Source organism: Oreochromis niloticus, linkage group LG7 (assembly GCF_001858045.2).
Source record: "Oreochromis niloticus isolate F11D_XX linkage group LG7, O_niloticus_UMD_NMBU, whole genome shotgun sequence".
In the NCBI taxonomy this organism is placed as follows: Eukaryota; Metazoa; Chordata; class Actinopteri; order Cichliformes; family Cichlidae; genus Oreochromis; species Oreochromis niloticus.
In genome coordinates this window covers 23,043,307-23,062,562 of record NC_031972.2, presented here as the reverse complement: position 1 = coordinate 23,062,562, position 19,256 = coordinate 23,043,307, and the positions used below count along the sequence as shown (strand labels likewise).

Sequence of the window (19,256 nt, the reverse complement as noted above, 5' to 3'; positions counted from 1 at the left end):
CTGTGGCACTCTCTGTTGGTCTTCGCTGCACATTTGGGAGTTTCTCGACGAAATATCCGTCTCTCTCAAAGACTCTTGAATTTCTTCGTCTTCAGCAATCTTAAAATTTGACCCTCAATCATCACCTAAGAGTCAGACTGTATTAACGGTGTATTATTATTTTAAGCGATTCAGGAGGAAGGAAAAAAACCCTCTTTAATATGTTGAAGCCACATGTGGCTAATACTCTACAATAGTGCACATTTTGCTGTTTTTAAGTCCCCTGAGAAGAAGAGTTTAAAAAAAGGTGCTTCAGTAGCACAATTAAACAGGAGCTGTAAATTATTTAAGCACATTTTATAAAGTAGGCAATTTTCAGTCTTTGCAGGTAGGATTTTTGGGTGATAGAAAAATTTGCGTTTTGCAGGTTTTTGAAGCCCACAAGAGAGTTTCTGGAAAAATCTTTTCATTTCCTGCCCGTAATTAACAATTAAAACGATTCTTTAAGTTGTCACGATGATGCAATTTTCTCTGTTCTAACGGGAATATTGGAAAGTCTCAAAAGGAAGCAGGCTTATAGCTGCTGTTTAAAGGTTAAACTTTACCCTCTGTGTTAATACAAAACAGTGTGTGGTGTTTTTGGCTCTCTGAGTGACTAAATAGGAATAGTAAAGAGAAAAAAGTTAACAAGAAGGGAACTTTACAGGAACAACAGCTGACCTTTTTTCCCCCTTGCTGTTGATGTTTTCTAATCTCATATGTCAGGAAGACAAACATTAGGACTTGATAAATGCTGTTTACACTGTACCCAGATATGACCCCCCACCGCCATTTCCTTGTGGTGTGTATTGGTTGAGTAGGATGCAGAGCTGATTTCATTCACCCCCGTGGCAGCTCCCTGTCCTCCCCCCACCCTCTCTTTTTATGTGGTCTCCTTTCCACTTGCATGCAGCTCAACCAAGCAGACTGCCCCTCCAAACCCTGCATTCTCTACACATATCCTATGCATGTCCTGGGAGTGTTCTCCATGTGTATGCCTTGTGTGTGCACAAATTTACAACAACAACAAAAAAGAAAAGAAAAGAAAAAGAAAAAACATATCGACACTAATAGCGTTAATTTATTGGGTTCTGAATGGTCTTGTGTTCAGATTGAGAAGTGTTAAAATGGAGCAACGCAAGCTGAATGACCAAGCAAACTCACTAGTGGACCTTGCTAAGGTAAGCTAGACTAACAGTACACTGCTGCCTTTGTAGGTTTCCTCCCTCTGTGTGGCTGAATCCAATGCATGCTAGCTGACTGGTTGAATTAGTTGTGTTTTCTAATATAAAGTCTACAGGTGTCAAATAAACAGACAGGCTTTACAATCTGTGTGTTGATTGCAGTTGACTGCACTCACCTGGAATTTAATTTGTTTGGGGTATGAAATAATAACGCATCTTTATTTTGCAGTGTAAATCACTGTCCCCGGGACAAAAAAAAATCACTGAATGGGAGTAATGAGAAACCCGGCACAGTTTTTCCCTCTATGTATTCTCTGATGTTTGTCTCCAGATGCACTAAACAGAAGTTGACAAACCTTAGGGAAAGACCAGGCAGTGCGCCAGCCTGACACAGCAGAAACAGTAACCTGGAAAGGGAGACACACTGTGATCTGATGATTCAGCCAGAAATAAAGGCAGAGAAAAACAGGAGAGAAAAGCAGAGCACTCTGACATTCAAAAGTACACCACAGTCAAACTGGATCCAGGCCAGCATGTCATGAAAGGTATTAGTTAATATTGCCTGATCACCTCATGCTGTAAAACAGCACAGAAACCTGCGACGTGACATTGAGTAAGGTGGCTTATGGCCAGTGTTGTAAGAGTCTGCAGCCATAGGAGGGCAGTGTGGCCTCAGTCTTTTCACGCTCTCGGTGGAAAGACGGAGCTAAATAGAGCTGAACATATCTTTTTGGAAGATGCATTGCCACTGCAGTGCACAGTGAAATTCCTCAGATCACAACGTATCCCCTTATTTCATTATCTCCTCCAGAGTCACTTATACAGACCCTGTTTATTCATCCAGCGTGACATAAGCGATGTAACATTGGTTGAATGCAGTTTCCTTCCACAGGATTTTTTTTTCTTTTTCATTTTTTCCAGTACATATCCTTAAATTACAAAACTGCTCGCTCAAGTGGCTTTAACAACCATCTCTGCCACTCTGCTCGCTCTTCTTCCCTCGTCTTGAACAGAAATTGGTTTATAATGTCAATTTGCGGTTTTACATTACAGCCCAAGTAGATGTCTATTAACCACCTGTATTCTTGCTCCATCACATACGTTCCTCAATGATCTACTAATGGCGTTCTTGCTCTCTAGCATCCATTCCACCATATTTGAGCATGTTCTCCTTTCATTTCACTGTTTGAAACTTGGAGGCCTGTGCCTGGATGCAATCATTTCTTAATTACACGAAGAAAAATGGACCTTTATAGGATTAATTTGACATTAATAGCACAACCCTAACAACAGTTGTCAGGTTAAGTAGTGTCATGGCTTCCTTAGTCCTCACTGATTCATATAAACAAGCTATCCCATCATCCCCGCCTCAAATCAGAAGAGGACAAGGTAAGTGATGGATGACATCGCCTCTAGGCTGCCAGGGGTTATTAGTCCTGCACTGAATAGTACCTCAGAGACCGCCTTCCAGCAGCATCACCACCACTCCCCATCTGGAATGTGACATGAATTTCTTAGGCTGTCGTTGACTATTTTGGAAGCCCAACCGTTTTAGAGAAGAGTAGTTATAGTTATATAATTTTCATGGGTTTTTTTTTTTTGTTTGTTTGTGTGTGTGTGTGTTTGTTTGTTTTTCTTTTCTTGTTGTTGTTTTTAATAGCCTGTTATGAGATGGCTGATGCATCAGAAGAGCATCATGTCAAGTCAGCAGGCACCTTTCCTGTCTCCTCAATTTCACAGACTAATGTACTCTGGTCTGCATGAAAACGAAAACTGTCCAAATAAAATTCACCCTTCTAGATCAGTTTACGGCAGATACTGTGCTCCCATAATGTTCCTCTGACCTTATTTTGAAGGATGGTGAAGGTTTCTCTGGGTGAGACACCATTGCAGACAAGATGGATAAAATGGCAGTATCATAAAGCATTTACTTTGAGTTTGTAAAATCTGAACTGTTGATTCAGCTCAAGAAGCCGGAGCAGGAACGTCTCACCGTGCAGTATTACGACAGCGTTCAGCCTGACACATAAACTGAAACATTGGTGCACTCACCACCCTGTCATATTATGCAGGTTCTGTACAGGCTGATCTCGTGTGTGGCGTAAGGTGTATACACTCACTGGACATTTTATTAGATACACCTTGCTAATACCGGGGTGGACCCTTTTTTGCCTTCATAACTGCATTAAGTCTTCGTGATACAGATTGGAAACATTCTCCTGAGAGATTTTGATCCATATTGATATGACAGCATCACACAGTTGCAAATTTGTTGGCTGCACATAATGGAAATCTCACATCCCACTACATCCCAAAGGTGCTCTATTGGATTAGGTTGTGGTGACTGTGGAGGGCATTTGAGAACAATTTTGATGATTTGACAGGCATGACGTGGTGCACTATCCTGCTGAAAGCAACCATTAGCAGATGGGCACACTATGGTCATAAAGGGCATAAAGAGATGGACAAGATCCGCAGCAACATTCAGTTAGGCTCTGGCATTTAAATGCTTATTTGGTACTAAGGGGCCAAAATGTATCAAGAAAATATCCCCGACACCATTACAAGTAAATTGTAGCTCCGTTTCCTGTTCTTAGCTGACAGAAGTGGCACCTAGTGTGGTCTTCTGCTGTAGCCCATCAATATACTGTTCATTCAGAGATGCTTTTCTGCATACCTTAGCTGTAACGAGGAGTTGTTTGACTTCCCGTTGCCATCCTATCAACTCAAAGCAGTCTGGCCATTCTCCTCTGACCTCTAGCACCACCTTTCTTTCACATTCTGATATTGACTTTGAACTTTGGCAGGTCATCTTCACCATGTTAGACGTGCCATGAGATTGGCTGATTAGAAGTTTGCATTAACAAGCAGTGGAGCAGGTGTACCTAACAAAGTGGCCATTGAGTGTATCCGTGTCATTACTGCACTCAGTCATGAACATTTTTGTTGTTATTTAAGAGAAATAGGAAATCCTAAAATACCTTGAATTTGATAGTGACTTTTTTCTTCCTTTTATCTTGGTTTAATAATCAAATATTGTGCAATACAGTGAAAAAATCCTGTAACATCTGAAACTGTGAGCTTTATTGAGCTGACTCAGACTGTGGAAGCATCATATTAGCTGAACTTTTATTGCACTTTTACACAGCATAGCGCCTTTGATGTTCATTCACGATTGCTGACATTGAAATTGCAGGCAGAATGTGAGTATTGTTTTCAGACAGACGTACAAATAGATATACATCCATTTATTATTTTAAAGTCATTCTTTACTTTGACTTTGATGTGTTTGAACAGTGAATCTTTAGCACTCGTAGCCTCTTGTAACCAGTTTTCTTTCTTCTCTTTTCAGAACTATCAGTGCATCTTGAAGTGATAAAAATGCATTTTCCCTATTTTATTTTTAATCTATAATAAATTTTCTGGTGGTCCATCAAAAGTAACATCGGTTTGAAAATGATATCAATAAGCGTGTTTTATCTCTCCTGTTCCAGACTCAGAACATCATGTATGACATGGTATCAGACCTGAATGAGAGAGGGGAGGACATGGAGAAAAGGATTGCCCTGCTGGAGACGAAGCTGGAGACTCTACTGAGTAACTTGCAAGCTTTGCCCGGACTCATCAGCCAGGTCATCAGCCAGCAGCACAGGGACTTCCTGGAGGTGCAGCTCCAGCCTTATGACAAACACAGCCCTGAGCGCTCACAGTCAGTGTCCCGACGGAGGTCGTCCTCCACGGCACCGCCCACCTCCTCGGAGAGCAGCTAGAGTCCAGGGGGAACGCCTCCACTGGAGACTTTTGCCATCATATGGCCAAGTTGCATTTATCGTAAAGCCTTATGGTTTCAATAAGTATTATCCAAATTCTGATGACAGAATCCAAGATACTGGGGACAATACATTTTAATGGATAACTTCATGCTGTTATTTATTTTTTATTACCTCAAAAGATGTTGTTATCCTTGCTCTGGTGACATAAAAATAATGGCGCTTCCCTCAGTAACAACTAAAAGGCCTATCGATGGGGCTATGATAAGAACTCTTCTCCATCTCTATGCACAGGTAGCCAGTTTTAGGTAGCAGGGTTACCAAGTGTGAAACTATTGCACTAAAATAGTGCTTCTCACAGACTTTGTGCTTCTGCTGGCTTGATTCAGTCTCTGTGTTCCTCAAAGGAAACCGAGAAACCACTGAGAAATCAGTCAGGGAGCATGGCAGTGATATTGAGGAAAAGTACTACGGTTTACGGACTGGAGTGAACTGACAGCAGAAGCCAGATGAAAATCGCTCCTACACACTGTCACTCAGAGATAACTTTAAAAGCTTGAAATGAGGAAAACAGCATATATCTTTTAGGTTAGAAACAGCATCAACTATAGTGGTTTTCCTTTGCAGAGTGCCCCTGTAGAATGACTATTTTTGGGGGGCCACGTTGCAAATAATTTAATCCTCTAGTAAAAATGAATGCATCAGAACCTGTACTTGCACTTACTTTTTAATCAATGCACTTCAATGCTGACTAAGATATGATATAAAGATACGTTGCTCATTAAAAGAAGAACATTTTAAATGTTCGGGCATGGGTTTATTATTGTCAATTATCGAGTTGTGGCTAGTGTTAATGATTCAAATCAAAGCCCCCTTTCTGTTTCTCACAAAGAAGCATCATCTTAGACCTGCAGAGGTCTTTAGAAACTTACTGAGTGATCATATATTTACTAATTAACCCCCTGTCTCGCTGTGTCTCACCTCCCGTCTTTTTTTTTTCCTTTTGCCTGTGCTATTTATGCTTGCTGCCATCCCAGCTGGGCAACAACAAATGCTGAACAACAAAACCGTAACCATATCTACCTTTTAAAAAGTAAATGCCTATTTTTATATACTTTAATGAGGAGAAGCACACCTCTTAAAACTAAACAAACAACAACGTGGGATCGATTAAGAGGCAGATTCAGCGTAACTAGCACACGGTAAGGATATCTTGGACTGGAGTTAAGATACATAAAACTGTCTGTGAGACTCTTTTCTGAACATAATTAACAAATAGTGTGATTTAAAAACTGTGGTATTCTTCACACTCCATCTATCATTTACAGCATATGCTTTGGATGATACTGGTTGGATGAGCTGGAAGAGCAGGGCTGGTAAATGTGATTGGCATTTATTACACTTGGAAATGTTACGGTCCACAATTGATTTAACATATATTCTGATTTCATTCATATATCCACTTTGGTCATTAATGCACTCTAGCTACATATGAACTGTGAAATCTTCTGATGTGTCCAACATACCCTTTTATGCATTATTACTCAGTATACGACCATAATGGTTGTGTATTTTTAAAACAGCCATTCCAAGGTTCACAGAGCATCGCATGGGTCAGAGGAGATCCATCACAGGTTTTGTTCAACCAGCTCACTCATTAAACAATAAATCAATCAGACAGTTGACAAAACACAGATGTTCAGTCCACAAACTTTAGCAGCATAGAAACCAATGACAGACTATACTGTATGCGACTTAAACGATAAAGAATTAAACAATAAAAATATACAATTTCACTGGTCTCCATCCTTTTTGTGTGCATTTAAATGTGGGTTTGTATCTTATGTGCTTTTGTAGAAAGAATAACCAGTGTTGTAAACAATGTGGTCATCAGTATGTACACTCCAGGTAAAGTGCACCACAGACTTTATAAATCTTCTAAAGTAAAAGGTTCGCTATGACATAAATTAGATTATTTGATATAGCCAGAGTTGCCATTGTGTTGGCAAAAGTAAAGGGATAGTCCCTGAGTATATAACAAAGTTCTAAGATTTTTCTTATTTAGAAGCAGAATTGTAGAATTGATTATTTGTTAAAAGTTAACATGCAACAATTTTACAATTACACACCAGAAATCCAAATACAGTATCTAAACTTCTACCTGAATAAATGTAATTACTATTCAACAAATGTAATATTATATTAATCTTACCGAATCATCAGTTTGCAATACTTTGTGTGCATTCAGCTTTGACTTTATATGCAGTTATACGCTCACTGGATGCTTTGTTGGTACACCTTTTCAACAGCTCATAAATAACACAAAAACTCATGTATTAAATATGATACACATCACATGGCAGTCCATTTAGGCAGGTAGATATGGCCAAGACAACCTGCTGAAGTTCACACGGAGGATCAGAATTTGGAAGAAAGGTGATTTAAGTGACTTTGAACACGGCATGGTTGTTGGCGCCAGACGGGTTGATGGGTGAAATGAAACATGACACATGAAATATAAACATATTTCCATAATATCTGTTATGTTATTTATGAGTCCTTCCAATTCAGTTTAAAAATAATCATATTATATTGTCACAACAACTCCTGGATTACTCGATTATGCTCTGCCTGACTCTACTTAGATCTGCTGTGTTTGTGCCAGCAGAGACGTTTAAAAGTGCCCTCTGGTGGACAAACTATGCAGCATGAACACTGATAACATTACCACTCATAACATAACTCATAATATCAGCAGTGCCGATATATCGGTCGGTCTTCAGTATGATCACAGCGTGTCTATCTTCTGATGGCTGCTTTCAACGGGATTACACGTGATGTCACAAAGTCCACATCATCTCAAACTGATTGATAATGAGTTGACTGTACTCAAATGGCCTCCGGTGCCACCTGATCTCAATCCAGTAGAGCACCTTTGGGATGTGGCAGAATGGGGGATTCTCATAAAGGGTTGTGCAGCTGCAAAATCTGCAGCAACTGTGTGATCATGTCAACATGAACCAAAATCTCTGAGGAATGTTTCCGGCGTATCTTTTAATCTGTGTCACGAAGAATTAAGGCTGTTCTAAAGGCAAAGGGTATTCTCACCTCGTACCACTGAGGTGTACTCAATGAAGTGGCCCATGAGCTTATTTTTTCATCAAGATTTTCTTCTGTAGAGGTGTTTTTATTCATAACCCTAATTTAGGAGACGGTAATGTCGGTAATTTAGTTCATGTGTAGTTAAATGGTTTTGTTTTATAAAACTTCTAATATTTAACTTATGGATTATTTCATTAAAAACGCAAAAGAAATCAAAGCGCACTATCCTACCTGAGTAAATGTAGTCATGCAGTATTTTAGGTACAGGTGTATAACTTTTGCATGACAACAGTAACGCAGTCCGGTGGTACATTCTCAGCTAGAAACTGATTCAATCTGATGTTTTACAGCGTAAAACGGTTATTTAAATCAATTTAGAACGACGATGTCTCCTCACAACTCAGAAACATCCGAAACTTGATAAAAGTACAAGCCAATGCTCATCAGGCACACAGGCCTACATTAATTCTTAATAAAATATTGTGTTTAGTAGCTTAATTGTACCTTTTGATGCAAAGATTTTTTTCCTCGAAAAGCTATCTGGGATTTATCAAACAAGTTAACTAAACGTTTTTTTTTCTGATATCCAGTGAAGTGCAACCTTTCCAAATAAATAATGGAATTTTCCATTATCCATATAGCAGGCTATATGAAAGCTGGACTCAGGGGGCAGTATTTGTGTTTATATTTTTTAATTTGCAATTTTAGTTGTACTAAATTCCATGCTCCTGATTCGCAAATGAAGCATTTGCCCTTCTGGAAGCTCATGCTGCGTTTGCGTTTCTCTTTTTTGTCCCGTGAGCAACCTGTGAGTCAACGCGGGCTGTTATTGGTCAATGCACCGGGTATCATGCCCCGCTTCTGTCCGAGTTCTCGCGAGATTTCCCTCGAAAAACCGCACAACCGCGTTTGTGTGGCGTGCATGCTAAAGTACCCCAATAACTTTGCCAACTTCCATGTAAAACCTTTTTAGTTTCAACCGGTAACGTCAATTGTACACGGGGAACACCGTCACCATGAGTATACTTGCCAAAATAGCAGAAATTGAAAATGAGGTAAGATGGAAGCAGCGGGTGGGCTAACCCGCTGACAGTCACGTTTAAGCTTGCTACAAACTGTTAGCGTTAGCAACAATATTACAGCCGGGCTTTGTTTTACTCTCAATATTTCTAACTCAGTTTTTTCCCTTTTCACCACAAAGTCCCTATGAAGTTGCTTTACCCAATCAGTGAACTTGTGAATCCATTACTAATCATATAAGACAGTATAACGGATGTGCTAGTGCAGGTTGATGGTGGTAACAAGCTCGCCTTTACGCAACGTGTACACTTTAACTGTCCAATACAAGTTAATTTAAGACGGCAGTGCTGTCTTTTAATCCGCACGTATCCATATATTATGATCTTTGTATGGTGTGCCGTCTGTTGTATTGAGGAAGCCTCAAATTTGAACATGCGAGTTCATACCAGCAGGGGTACTTGCTTTAAATTAAACCGAATGTTTTAGATTTTTATGGAAACTTTACTGTATTGTCAGAGGCAGTAAAAGGAAACCCTCCAGGTTGCAGTGCAAAGAGTACTTGTTTCAGTGTCTTCTTTAAGGGTTGCCACAGCAGATCATTGCTTCCATCTGTCTTCTCTGTGGTCTTCCTCTTATCTTCCTGCCTGACAGATCCATCTTGAACATCCTTTCCTTTGTCAGCCATGTCTCTCACTTTACCAGCCATAATTCCTACATTTAACATCTTGCCTTCTATTTTGCTGCCTCCAAACATGCCTTCCCCCTACTATTCTTTCTCAGTCTTTGGCCATTAGCAGCCACCCTGCTGGTCAGTTGTACCGGTAGCAGTTCTCGTAAATCACTAATAACATTTCTAGCTAACATGTTTGATTTGGCAAAGACTTTACACCGGACGTCCTCCCTGTCACAACCTACCCATTTATCCCTAACTTGAGACCAGCACTAGGTGTACATTGTATTGTGCAGAGAAACACAGCTGTGTTGATCTTGGCCAGGACTTTTCCTGCATATTAAAAATGTTTCCTCCCACCTTAAATGCTTTAAACTGCATTATTTATCAAATGGACAGAAAAACTAAGGTTATTAAATAAAATGAATGAATATCTGTTAATTAATGTTAAAAAAAATGGATGGATGGATGGATGGATAAAGTAAAAACTGTACAACATGAAAGAATGGGAACAGGTTTATAGCGTTGTTACTGCACTGACATTACAGTAAATCCAGATGGGCAAAATTAAACTTTCAATTGTAAAGGATAAGTCTATTTTGTTTTAAGTTTCACCATGGGTGTACCTGAGTGCATTCAGTGAAAACTGCGTACTTAATGCTTTTTAGAAAGTTCTCACGCAGACTGATGTTATTGTTCACTGTAGATGGCCAGGACGCAGAAGAACAAGGCCACAGCTCACCACTTGGGTCTGCTCAAAGCACGTCTTGCCAAACTCAGAAGGGAACTCATCACACCTAAAGGAGGCAGCGGTGGTGGGACAGGAGAAGGTGAGATCAGGATACTTGTGTCCTAATGATGTTACCAAAGTTTTATTTTAAATATTTATTTATTTTTGCCCGGCAAAGAATTCTAATGCATATTTGATTTTTTTTTTTATGTATATATATATATGTCTCCTCCAACTTTTAGGTTTTGATGTAGCGAAAACCGGTGATGCTCGTGTTGGCTTTGTAGGCTTTCCTTCAGTAGGAAAGTCTACACTGCTAAGTAACCTTGCAGGTGTATACTCTGAGGTTGCTGCCTACGAGTTCACCACTCTAACAACAGTACCTGGAGTCATTCGGTATAAAGGTGCTAAAATTCAGGTACAAGAGTTTCTGCTTTCTTCAAAATCTCTAATAGTGTTCATGCTGTGGTAAGGTTTAAGTTATTTGCTTATATTTTTCTTTTCCTTACTACTTCCTTTTTCAGCTCCTGGATCTCCCGGGAATCATTGAGGGCGCCAAGGATGGAAAGGGCAGAGGCCGACAGGTCATCGCAGGTAATGATTTGATCACAGTGGAATCTGCTTAGAGGGAAATATAATGGCAGCACAACTAATAGTGCTACTGGAATTTAGTTTTCTCCCGTATATATTTATAGACAGATTAAATCATAAGATGTTGTATTTGTAGATTTTCAGTGAGACAATGATTCACATTGTTTATCTAAAGTTTGCTTAAAACACAACCGCTGGTGCTCTACAGATTGACTGTGGCCTTCGGCCTGGAGCTGATGTCATGCCCAGGCTTAACCTGGCATTTCAACCCTTAACTGCAACACCCTCCATCTGGCATGTCAGCAGCGATGGCCTGCCCACCACCTCCACACTTCCAACCCTACACCTCCCTTTTATACCAGAGCCCATAAGAGGCTCTTTCTGCTGCTTCCACAATCCTGCATACAGCTGTCTTCCGCTCATTTTCTGAAACTCTGAGTGTAGTGAGTGCCATTTACAGTGACTGTACTGGGATTCCACTTCTAGAGGAAACAGACATAGTTGCCACCCTTTCACTCTACACTCTTTGATAAAGTCTTGGTATTTTAAGCTCTTCCTTTCATGAGCCTCATCACTGCCTTCTTCCCATGGCACACTTATATCGTGTATGCACGCACATTTTGAAACTTTTCCACTTCATTACTGTTACATTTTCTCTGGCATCAAAAAGTGCAAGCCTGCTCAAAGATTTCTTTTGACCATTATGGGCAGGCAGTGAACCTCAACTTTATCCACTCACTGGACAATTTATTAGTTACACTTTCCTTGTACCAGGTTGTGGTACTTCCATTAGAACTGCGTTTGCTCTTTAGCTCTTTTGCACACATCTCTGTTTCAAATCTCCATATTTTGTCTCCCTTTCTGTCTTCATTTATTTATTTGTGCTATGTGTATTTATATGTTCTATTTCTATTGTATATATTAATCAGCATCTGTAGGTGAAAAACAAAGAAAGAATTTCATTGCACAGAGAAATGCCTTTTTCTCTTGTGACACATGACAATAAACACTTTGAATCTTGAATCTTCATTCTATGTAGCACAGATTCAACAAGGTGCTGGAAACATTCCTCAGATATTTACATGATAACGTGACACAGTTGCTGCAGATTTATCAGCTGCTGCTGACAGCTTAATGTCATGTTTACAAAATCTGTTTTAAGGTGATTTGTGACCTGGTGTGCTATCCTGCTGCAACAATACCTAGGTAGGCTGTGACATTTTAAATAATGCTCAGTGGTCTATGTAGATTTTCAGTCATACAGGTCATGGTAGTCTTAAGTGCTTGAAAAGAAGGTAACTAGATTTCTTTAGGTTTGTAAAGACATTTTTTGTACCTCATATGAGCTATCGAGGTCACCTGAGGCAAGGTGAGAGTGGGTGTTGAAATACTTGGGAAGGTTTCTCAAAATTGCATTGTAGGTGGCTGATAACTCGTGTCACACCCACCACCTCTGTTTGGTGACAGAAATTCACAGTGGATATAGATGGACTTCTTTACTCATCTCTCAAACCGTCTGTGTTCTTGGTCCAAAATGTGAACACTGGCATCCTCAAAAATGTGTTTTCTCCTTTAAGTTCATTTGTCTTGTTCTGTTGAGCTTTCCCTCCTGTATTGTGCCATGTGTTTATGGAGTGGTCATTTGGTTTCCATAAAAAGCACTCCTCACAGCGCACTCTGGATATTTTCCCTTTTTCAGACAATTCTCTGTAGATCCTGAAAGCTTTTTCTGAAATGTAGACCAGCTCGTCCTGCATCAAAAACCAAAGTCACTTAAATCGCCTTTTTACCCCCGTTCTGAAGCTCAAGTTTGAACTTCATCAAGTCGTCTTGACCCATATGACCTACCTGGCTATATGTCTAAATATTGCCTTGTGATTGGCTGATTACATATTTGCATTAACGAGCAGCTGAACAGGTGTACTTCACCTGGGATTTCTTTTTACACATCTCTGACTGATGTTATTGTTTCTTTTTCCGCTCTCTCACAGTGGCTCGAACCTGCAATCTGATTCTGATAGTGCTCGATGTGTTGAAGCCTCTTCTTCATAAGAAGCTAATAGAACATGAGCTGGAAGGCTTCGGCATTCGGCTTAACAAGCAACCACCAAACATCGGTTTCAAGAAAAAGGACAAAGGAGGCATCAACTTTACTGCTACAGTACGTTTCATATAATAAACACAGTAAATGAAACTTCGCACTTACAGTTTTCACTTTAGAATTAAAGTGAATAATTACACTGATACTTAAAACCTTACTTACTTGTCATTCTCAGCCTCTACATTCAAGTGTAATATGTTCTCCAAGCTAAGTTTTTAAAATCCCACAGTCCCAGACATTTTTTTGTCTGATGTTTTGTCCTTTTTTGGTGTTTATCTTCCCGTCCGGCATTTGTGTCTATCTGTACTTTTGAGAACAGTTTAACCCTCTTGCTACATCATACCTGCACTAATGTCAGGCCAACAGTAGTTCTGTAACTCATCATGAGGTAGCAGAATGTCAGCTATCCCATTTTCTCTAATCAAACAAACAAAGGTGGCATTTAATTTTCCCTTTTTCGTTTATGTCCAGAGCTGAATGTTTTTCATATTTTGCAGTTTATTGTAACACCTTGGAGAGCTGCCACTCTTGCATTTAGAGCATTTAGATGCAGAAATGGGTAGTGATGCCACATGGATTAGAACATATCAATGTTTATTGTATTGCTGACTCTAATATGTAATAATTTATTAATACAGATGTTTAAATTGTGTGACTTTTTTAATGACTATTTTCTTGCTTTTTTGTGTTACTTTAAGTCATCCACCTACATGCACTCTCTCTTTCTCTCTCCAGTGTGCACAGAGTGAGCTTGACGCTGAAACAGTTAAGAGTATCTTGGCAGAGTACAAGATCCACAACGCCGACATCACTCTGCGCAGTGACTCCACAGCTGATGACCTCATCGATGTGGTGGAGGGAAATCGGTAAGCTGCTGAAGTGTCACAATGGGCCTTTCTTAGTCATTCTCAGTGGGTGTGGCCTGCCGGTCTGAAATCCCATTTAACACTCCCATCATTCCCACTACAGATGGATTTAAATATGCTGTTTATGTGCTAGGCAGCATCTGGGAGAACTCCTGTTTTAATATTACTTAAAAACCTTTGAGTCATCTATCTTAATATAAGAAGTCAACAAATATGGGATCAGAGATATGTGGAGTTGAGCATGGTCCTTTCTCAGAAAAAAACAACTAGGAGAAAGACCACAAAACAGTAAAATAAAAACTACAACTTCAGAAAAGAAACAAATTTACCAAATACTATGTCTATAGAATATTTTCTCAAATAATGTCTAAATCCTGTACACCCCCATTGTGGATCTTAAGACTGATCAATCAAGGTCTGAAGTCCGGACTTTCAGCTTTATTGTAAGGGATTTGGCCAAAAAATGCATTACGTGTTTAGGATTTACAGCATTTTTTACTGACACCCTCCCATTTTCAGAGGCTGAAAAGTAATTGGACAAACATAATTTTAAATACAAGGACTTTTTTTTTTTTTTAATTCTTGCAGTGAGTGCCTGAAGTCACCCTTGCACATCACAAGATGTTGTTTCCTCCCATGAGATGCTCCACTAGGCTTTTACGACAGCTGCCTTCGGCTGCTGCTTGTTTGTGGGTCTCTCTGCCCTCACTTTTGTATTTAATAACTGAAAAGCTGCTCTACTGATTTTAGATCAGGTGACTTGGCCACTGAAGAATGTCTCATTTCTTTCCCTTGAGAAACTCGGCATTGCTTTTGCAGTATGCTTTGGGTCATCATCCATTTGCACTGCAAAGCTCTGTCTGATCAGTTTTGCAGCATTTGGCTGAACATGAGCAGAGAAGGATTTTTTTTTTTTTTTTGTGAAAATCCCTTGAATTAAAAATGAAATTCTAGCTTTCATTCACATTTAATTGAGTTAAAATCCACTGTGATGTTTCATATAGGCAAATATTTTTAAAAATTCTCATAATTCAAAAGCCTATGGGCCTATGAACTGTCATTGCATAAAGCATTAGGTGGGGCCTCCTCCTTGCCTGTATACTTACAGTATTTATTTGAAGAGAGGTGTCTTAACAAAAGTAAATTTAGCAATACATATTTTAAACATGTTTAAAATTACTTAATATACATATATTAAAAATATATAGCCAAATGTTCCAGTGAAAAGTAAACAATTTTTCCTACAAAAAATAACTTAATTTTGAGAGGAAAATGGACACAGTGGAAATTATAACCACCTAAAAGTAGAAGGCTTCACTTAATCCACATGCTGTTATACAGTTTAATGAAATATACATTATTTATTCCATACGTCCAGCCATTCTGGGGTACACGCTGGATAGGACACCAGTCTGTGGCAGGACTAACGGAGAGACAGACAACGATTCACACCGACACCCATGGCCAATTTGCAATCACCAATTAACCTAAACCCACTAACTGCATGTCTTTGGACTGGGAGGAAGTACAGCGAGAACCCAGGCGTGTAAACTCCACATCAGGCAGTAGTGCTTACAGTATATAGATGAATAAAATAAGATATGTCAAAAGAAATAAGGTGGAAAGTAATTTGAAGTTAAAAAAATAAATACAATAAATTAAGATAAGTTTAAATTTAAATGAAAGTATTAAACTTTATATGAAAAACTAAATATCTCAAATTCAACAAGCAGAATAAAGGAATTAAATGTCTTACTAAATGTTGTAGAAACTGTAGAGCGTGTCGGTGACTCAGATTATACTGGAGTGTATAGTTGACAATGCAGTTCAGTTTTATTTATGTAGCACCAAATCATCACAATGGTCTCAAGACACTTAATATTTTAAGCTAAAGACAACATTATAGAAGAACCCCAGTGATTCAGCGATTTCCTTATGAACAAAAACTTGGCATCAGTGGGAAGAAAAACTCATTTTCAACAGGAAGAGGCTTCTGGCAGAACGCGGCTCAGGGAGGAGCAGCCATCTGCTGTGAGGGGAAAGGGAAAAGCACAGAGATGGCAAAGCACAAACTGTGACAGAGTGCAAAAAAAGGACTTACTCTAGTGGCATGTAAGTGCGAGAGGAGTGAAAGAGGCAAATGCATTATGGGAGGTCGTGCATTATCCTGAGCCAACAGCAGCATAACCGAGGGATAGTTCAAGGTCACCTGATCTTACCTTTACTGCAAGCTCTATGAATTTATAATGATATTCATTAGGAGTTATTCTGCCAAAAGTAACTGATTTGTAAATCTTCTGTTTGAGACCTTGTGCACCCTGTGTTAGGTAAATGGCATTAGTTGTAATATCTAACATTTGTGTACCAGCTGACATGTTGGTTAACAAGTAAATGGAGTAGAAGGCTTCATGCGGCACCAAAATATAGACTCATTTATTCACAATTTTATTTCTTGGATTATTTAGTATAACTGAGTATGTAGTGGTTTCACTTACAGACTCTGTCCCTGTCCCAACAGCGTCTACATCCCATGCATTTATGTGCTCAACAAAATCGACCAGATCTCCATTGAAGAGCTCGACATCATCTACAAAGTGCCCCACACTGTGCCCATCTCAGCCCACCACCGCTGGAACTTTGATGACCTGCTGGAGAGGATGTGGGACTACTTAAGGCTTGTGCGCATGTAAGAATTTTCATCAATACAATCTGCAAAAGATGCTTTGAATGCAGTGAAAGTCAGTTATAGATTTAAAGCAAGTCTTTGGAAAATTGAAGTGTTTATGTGTTCAGACTGGAAAAAGTTACTGAGATGATACGTTTACTTACAGCTACACCAAACCCAAAGGCCAGCTTCCTGATTACACGTCTCCTGTTGTGCTCCCCAATGAACGAACTTCAGTGGAGGATTTCTGCATGAAGATTCACAAAAACCTCATCAAAGAATTTAAGTAGTGAGTATAGTTGCCTTAGCTAAAATGCTAATATTTTAAAAATATTTTTGTCTTTTGTTTATTTAAGTTACTGAAATAAGTACACCCTCTCTCAATTTCTAAGGTTTTACAGATGAGGACAAAATAAAATACCATGTGATCTTTAAAAGGTTCCAAAGTTATTTAAATACAACCTGAGATGAACAGCATTACATTGAATATTACACAGTGTCATTATTTATTTAACAAAAGCTTGGCTGGATTTTTTTGAAAACTATACAACCCCTGATTCAACAGCTTGTAGAAAACCACCTCTAAAGGCAATATTATAAACTAATCATTTTCTGAACGACTTCATCATTCGGTGACATTGTTGTTGAGGAATTTTGGCCAGCTCTTCTTTATAATATTGTTTTAGTTCAGGCTTCAAAGGTCAGTGTCCTGTAGGTTTTAGATATCACCCTGAGTCAGCACACCCGAATCAAACGATAAGTTCATTACCAGGTCTCTGGAGAACTTCATGAAATGTTGAGGAGGTCATTTAGCCATTTAAATCAGCTGTGTTGGATCAAGAACACATCTAAAACCTGCAGGACACCGGGCCCTCGAGGTCTGGAGTTGGACACCCCTGCTTTAGTTCATCGAGGTTTTTGGAAATTTGTTTATGCACAGATCTCTAAAGGTCCCACCACAGCATGGTGATGGTACGTCCACTCCTGAGAAGATTGGCAGCTGTCTCTAATGTTTCCAACTTGTGAATCTTTTTCTCTGTAGAATGATGGACTTCAGATTATTTGTAAATGACATTTAATAACTGTTAGCATTTTGATGAGCAGCAACAATTGGTCCCTGTCGTTAACACACCTGAATCCTCCTGACCAACAAACTGCCAAAATTTCTGTTTTGAAATGCATTCTGAGTAGCTGCGCCACTTACCCTCGTGATTATTATGGAAGCAGGAACACTGTACTTTAGTTTTTCACACATTGTTTCTGCATTTTTGGCTTAATTTTTGTTAAATAAATAATGACACATATGTAATAGCTCGGGGTTTTTTTTTTTGTTTGTTTGTTTTTAGTTCATCTGAGGTTGTATATAAGTGGTTTTAGAGCGTGGTATTGATCAGATTATTCTTAATGTGTTTTTATGCGTCAAAACCTTAAAACTAAAACTGGGTGTACATTCTTTTTCTCATGACTCTATCACCTCCCTTAATGGCAACATTTACCAGACTAAATGTTGCCATCACTGGAACGTTTGATTTTTAGACATGTGACCGCGTGTTGCACCATCATCTCCAAATGGCCTAGCCAAGATAACATCGTCAATCATTCATTATGTTAGTGCTGCTGAGCATTAGCCATCCTCAAGGGAAGGGACGGGGTCAAACTGTGACACATGCAAGCTTTTGCACCTTACGGATGTCACGTACCCAGTAGGTTCCTTTATAATAGAGCTGTAGCAAAGAATGATTTGTAGGGCTACTTTATAATGGCCTGATTTCTTTTCACACTCTTGAACGAATCAACCAGGATCAAACTCTTTTTTTCTTAACTCTTTCTTTCAGTGCACTTGTTTGGGGCTCCTCCGTAAAGCACAACCCTCAAAAGGTGGGCAAGGACCATGTGATGGAGGATGAAGATGTTATCCAGCTGGTGAAAAAGTAAAAAAAAAAAAAAAAAGGAGTCTTAATCCTCACTGCATGACCCATGTTATCACAAAGTGTTCTGTACAGCTGCTCAATAAACTACCGGACATGTCTGTCATTACAGCATCTGTTGTTTTTGCTTTCATTGATTTAAAACAATGGCAGGTTAAAGTGTCATATTTAAAGTAACACACAGTACTTAACACCATGAATAGTTCATATTGAATATTGGTTAAGGCTTCCATTGACTCCTAAAAGAACTGTACAATAAAATCACAGTGGAATCTCAATGTGTCTGTTCTTGTGCTTTTATTCAGATAATAGATTTATTACTTTATCAAAAAGTGTAACCAGGAATGTTCTGTGTTGTGCTAAATTTGGTTTGTTAGGAAAAATCCCACAGAAATGTTGCAGATACGTACCCACAGCCGGCATTATGGCAAACATTTAACTGTGGCTCGGAGGGGGAAGGGGGGGAAAGAGATTTATATGACATTGATGATGGGGATAGTTATTCAAACTGGTGGCCCACCCACTCCCCCGCTCTCTGGTGGGGACGGCCACTCAGGTTAATAAGTTCATTCACTCAGATGCAGTCTGAGGGTGGTTGGGATGTTCACAAG

The 19,256-nt window shown here is 39.3% G+C and overlaps 2 protein-coding genes across 3 annotated transcripts in view; both read left to right on the top strand.

The window, feature by feature from the left end:
- kcnn2 (potassium calcium-activated channel subfamily N member 2) overlaps positions 1 to 6,752 on the top strand; it is a 31,646-nt gene extending 24,894 nt beyond the window's left edge. The window contains exons 8-9 of one of the 2 annotated variants that reach the window (XM_003444323.5): positions 1,130 to 1,199; positions 4,697 to 6,752. In XM_003444323.5, the coding sequence (XP_003444371.2) occupies positions 1,130 to 1,199; positions 4,697 to 4,972 (346 nt within the window). In that variant the 3' untranslated portion in view covers positions 4,973 to 6,752. The remainder of the gene's footprint in view (positions 1 to 1,129; positions 1,200 to 4,696) is intronic. The other variant, XM_019361127.2, reaches the window with a different exon arrangement.
- Positions 6,753 to 8,934: 2,182 nt separating this feature from the next.
- On the top strand, positions 8,935 to 18,923 carry drg1 (developmentally regulated GTP binding protein 1). Its single transcript, XM_003444322.5, has 9 exons — positions 8,935 to 9,129; positions 10,471 to 10,594; positions 10,737 to 10,912; positions 11,019 to 11,088; positions 13,077 to 13,246; positions 13,922 to 14,052; positions 16,571 to 16,738; positions 16,884 to 17,006; positions 18,553 to 18,923. Exons 1-9 carry the CDS (start codon positions 9,091 to 9,093, stop codon positions 18,650 to 18,652), a joined length of 1,101 nt encoding a protein of 366 aa, XP_003444370.1. The 5' UTR covers positions 8,935 to 9,090; the 3' UTR covers positions 18,653 to 18,923.
- The last annotated feature ends 333 nt before the right edge of the window (positions 18,924 to 19,256 follow it).

Bases quoted from the DNA above. Each gene is read 5' to 3' on its own strand.
- drg1 (XM_003444322.5), top strand. From the start codon at position 9,091: ATGAGTATACTTGCCAAAATAGCAGAAATTGAAAATGAG. The intron at 11,089-13,076 runs GTAATGATTTGA...GCTCTCTCACAG, and splicing joins AGGCCGACAGGTCATCGCAG to TGGCTCGAACCTGCAATCTG. The intron at 13,247-13,921 runs GTACGTTTCATA...TTCTCTCTCCAG, and splicing joins GCATCAACTTTACTGCTACA to TGTGCACAGAGTGAGCTTGA.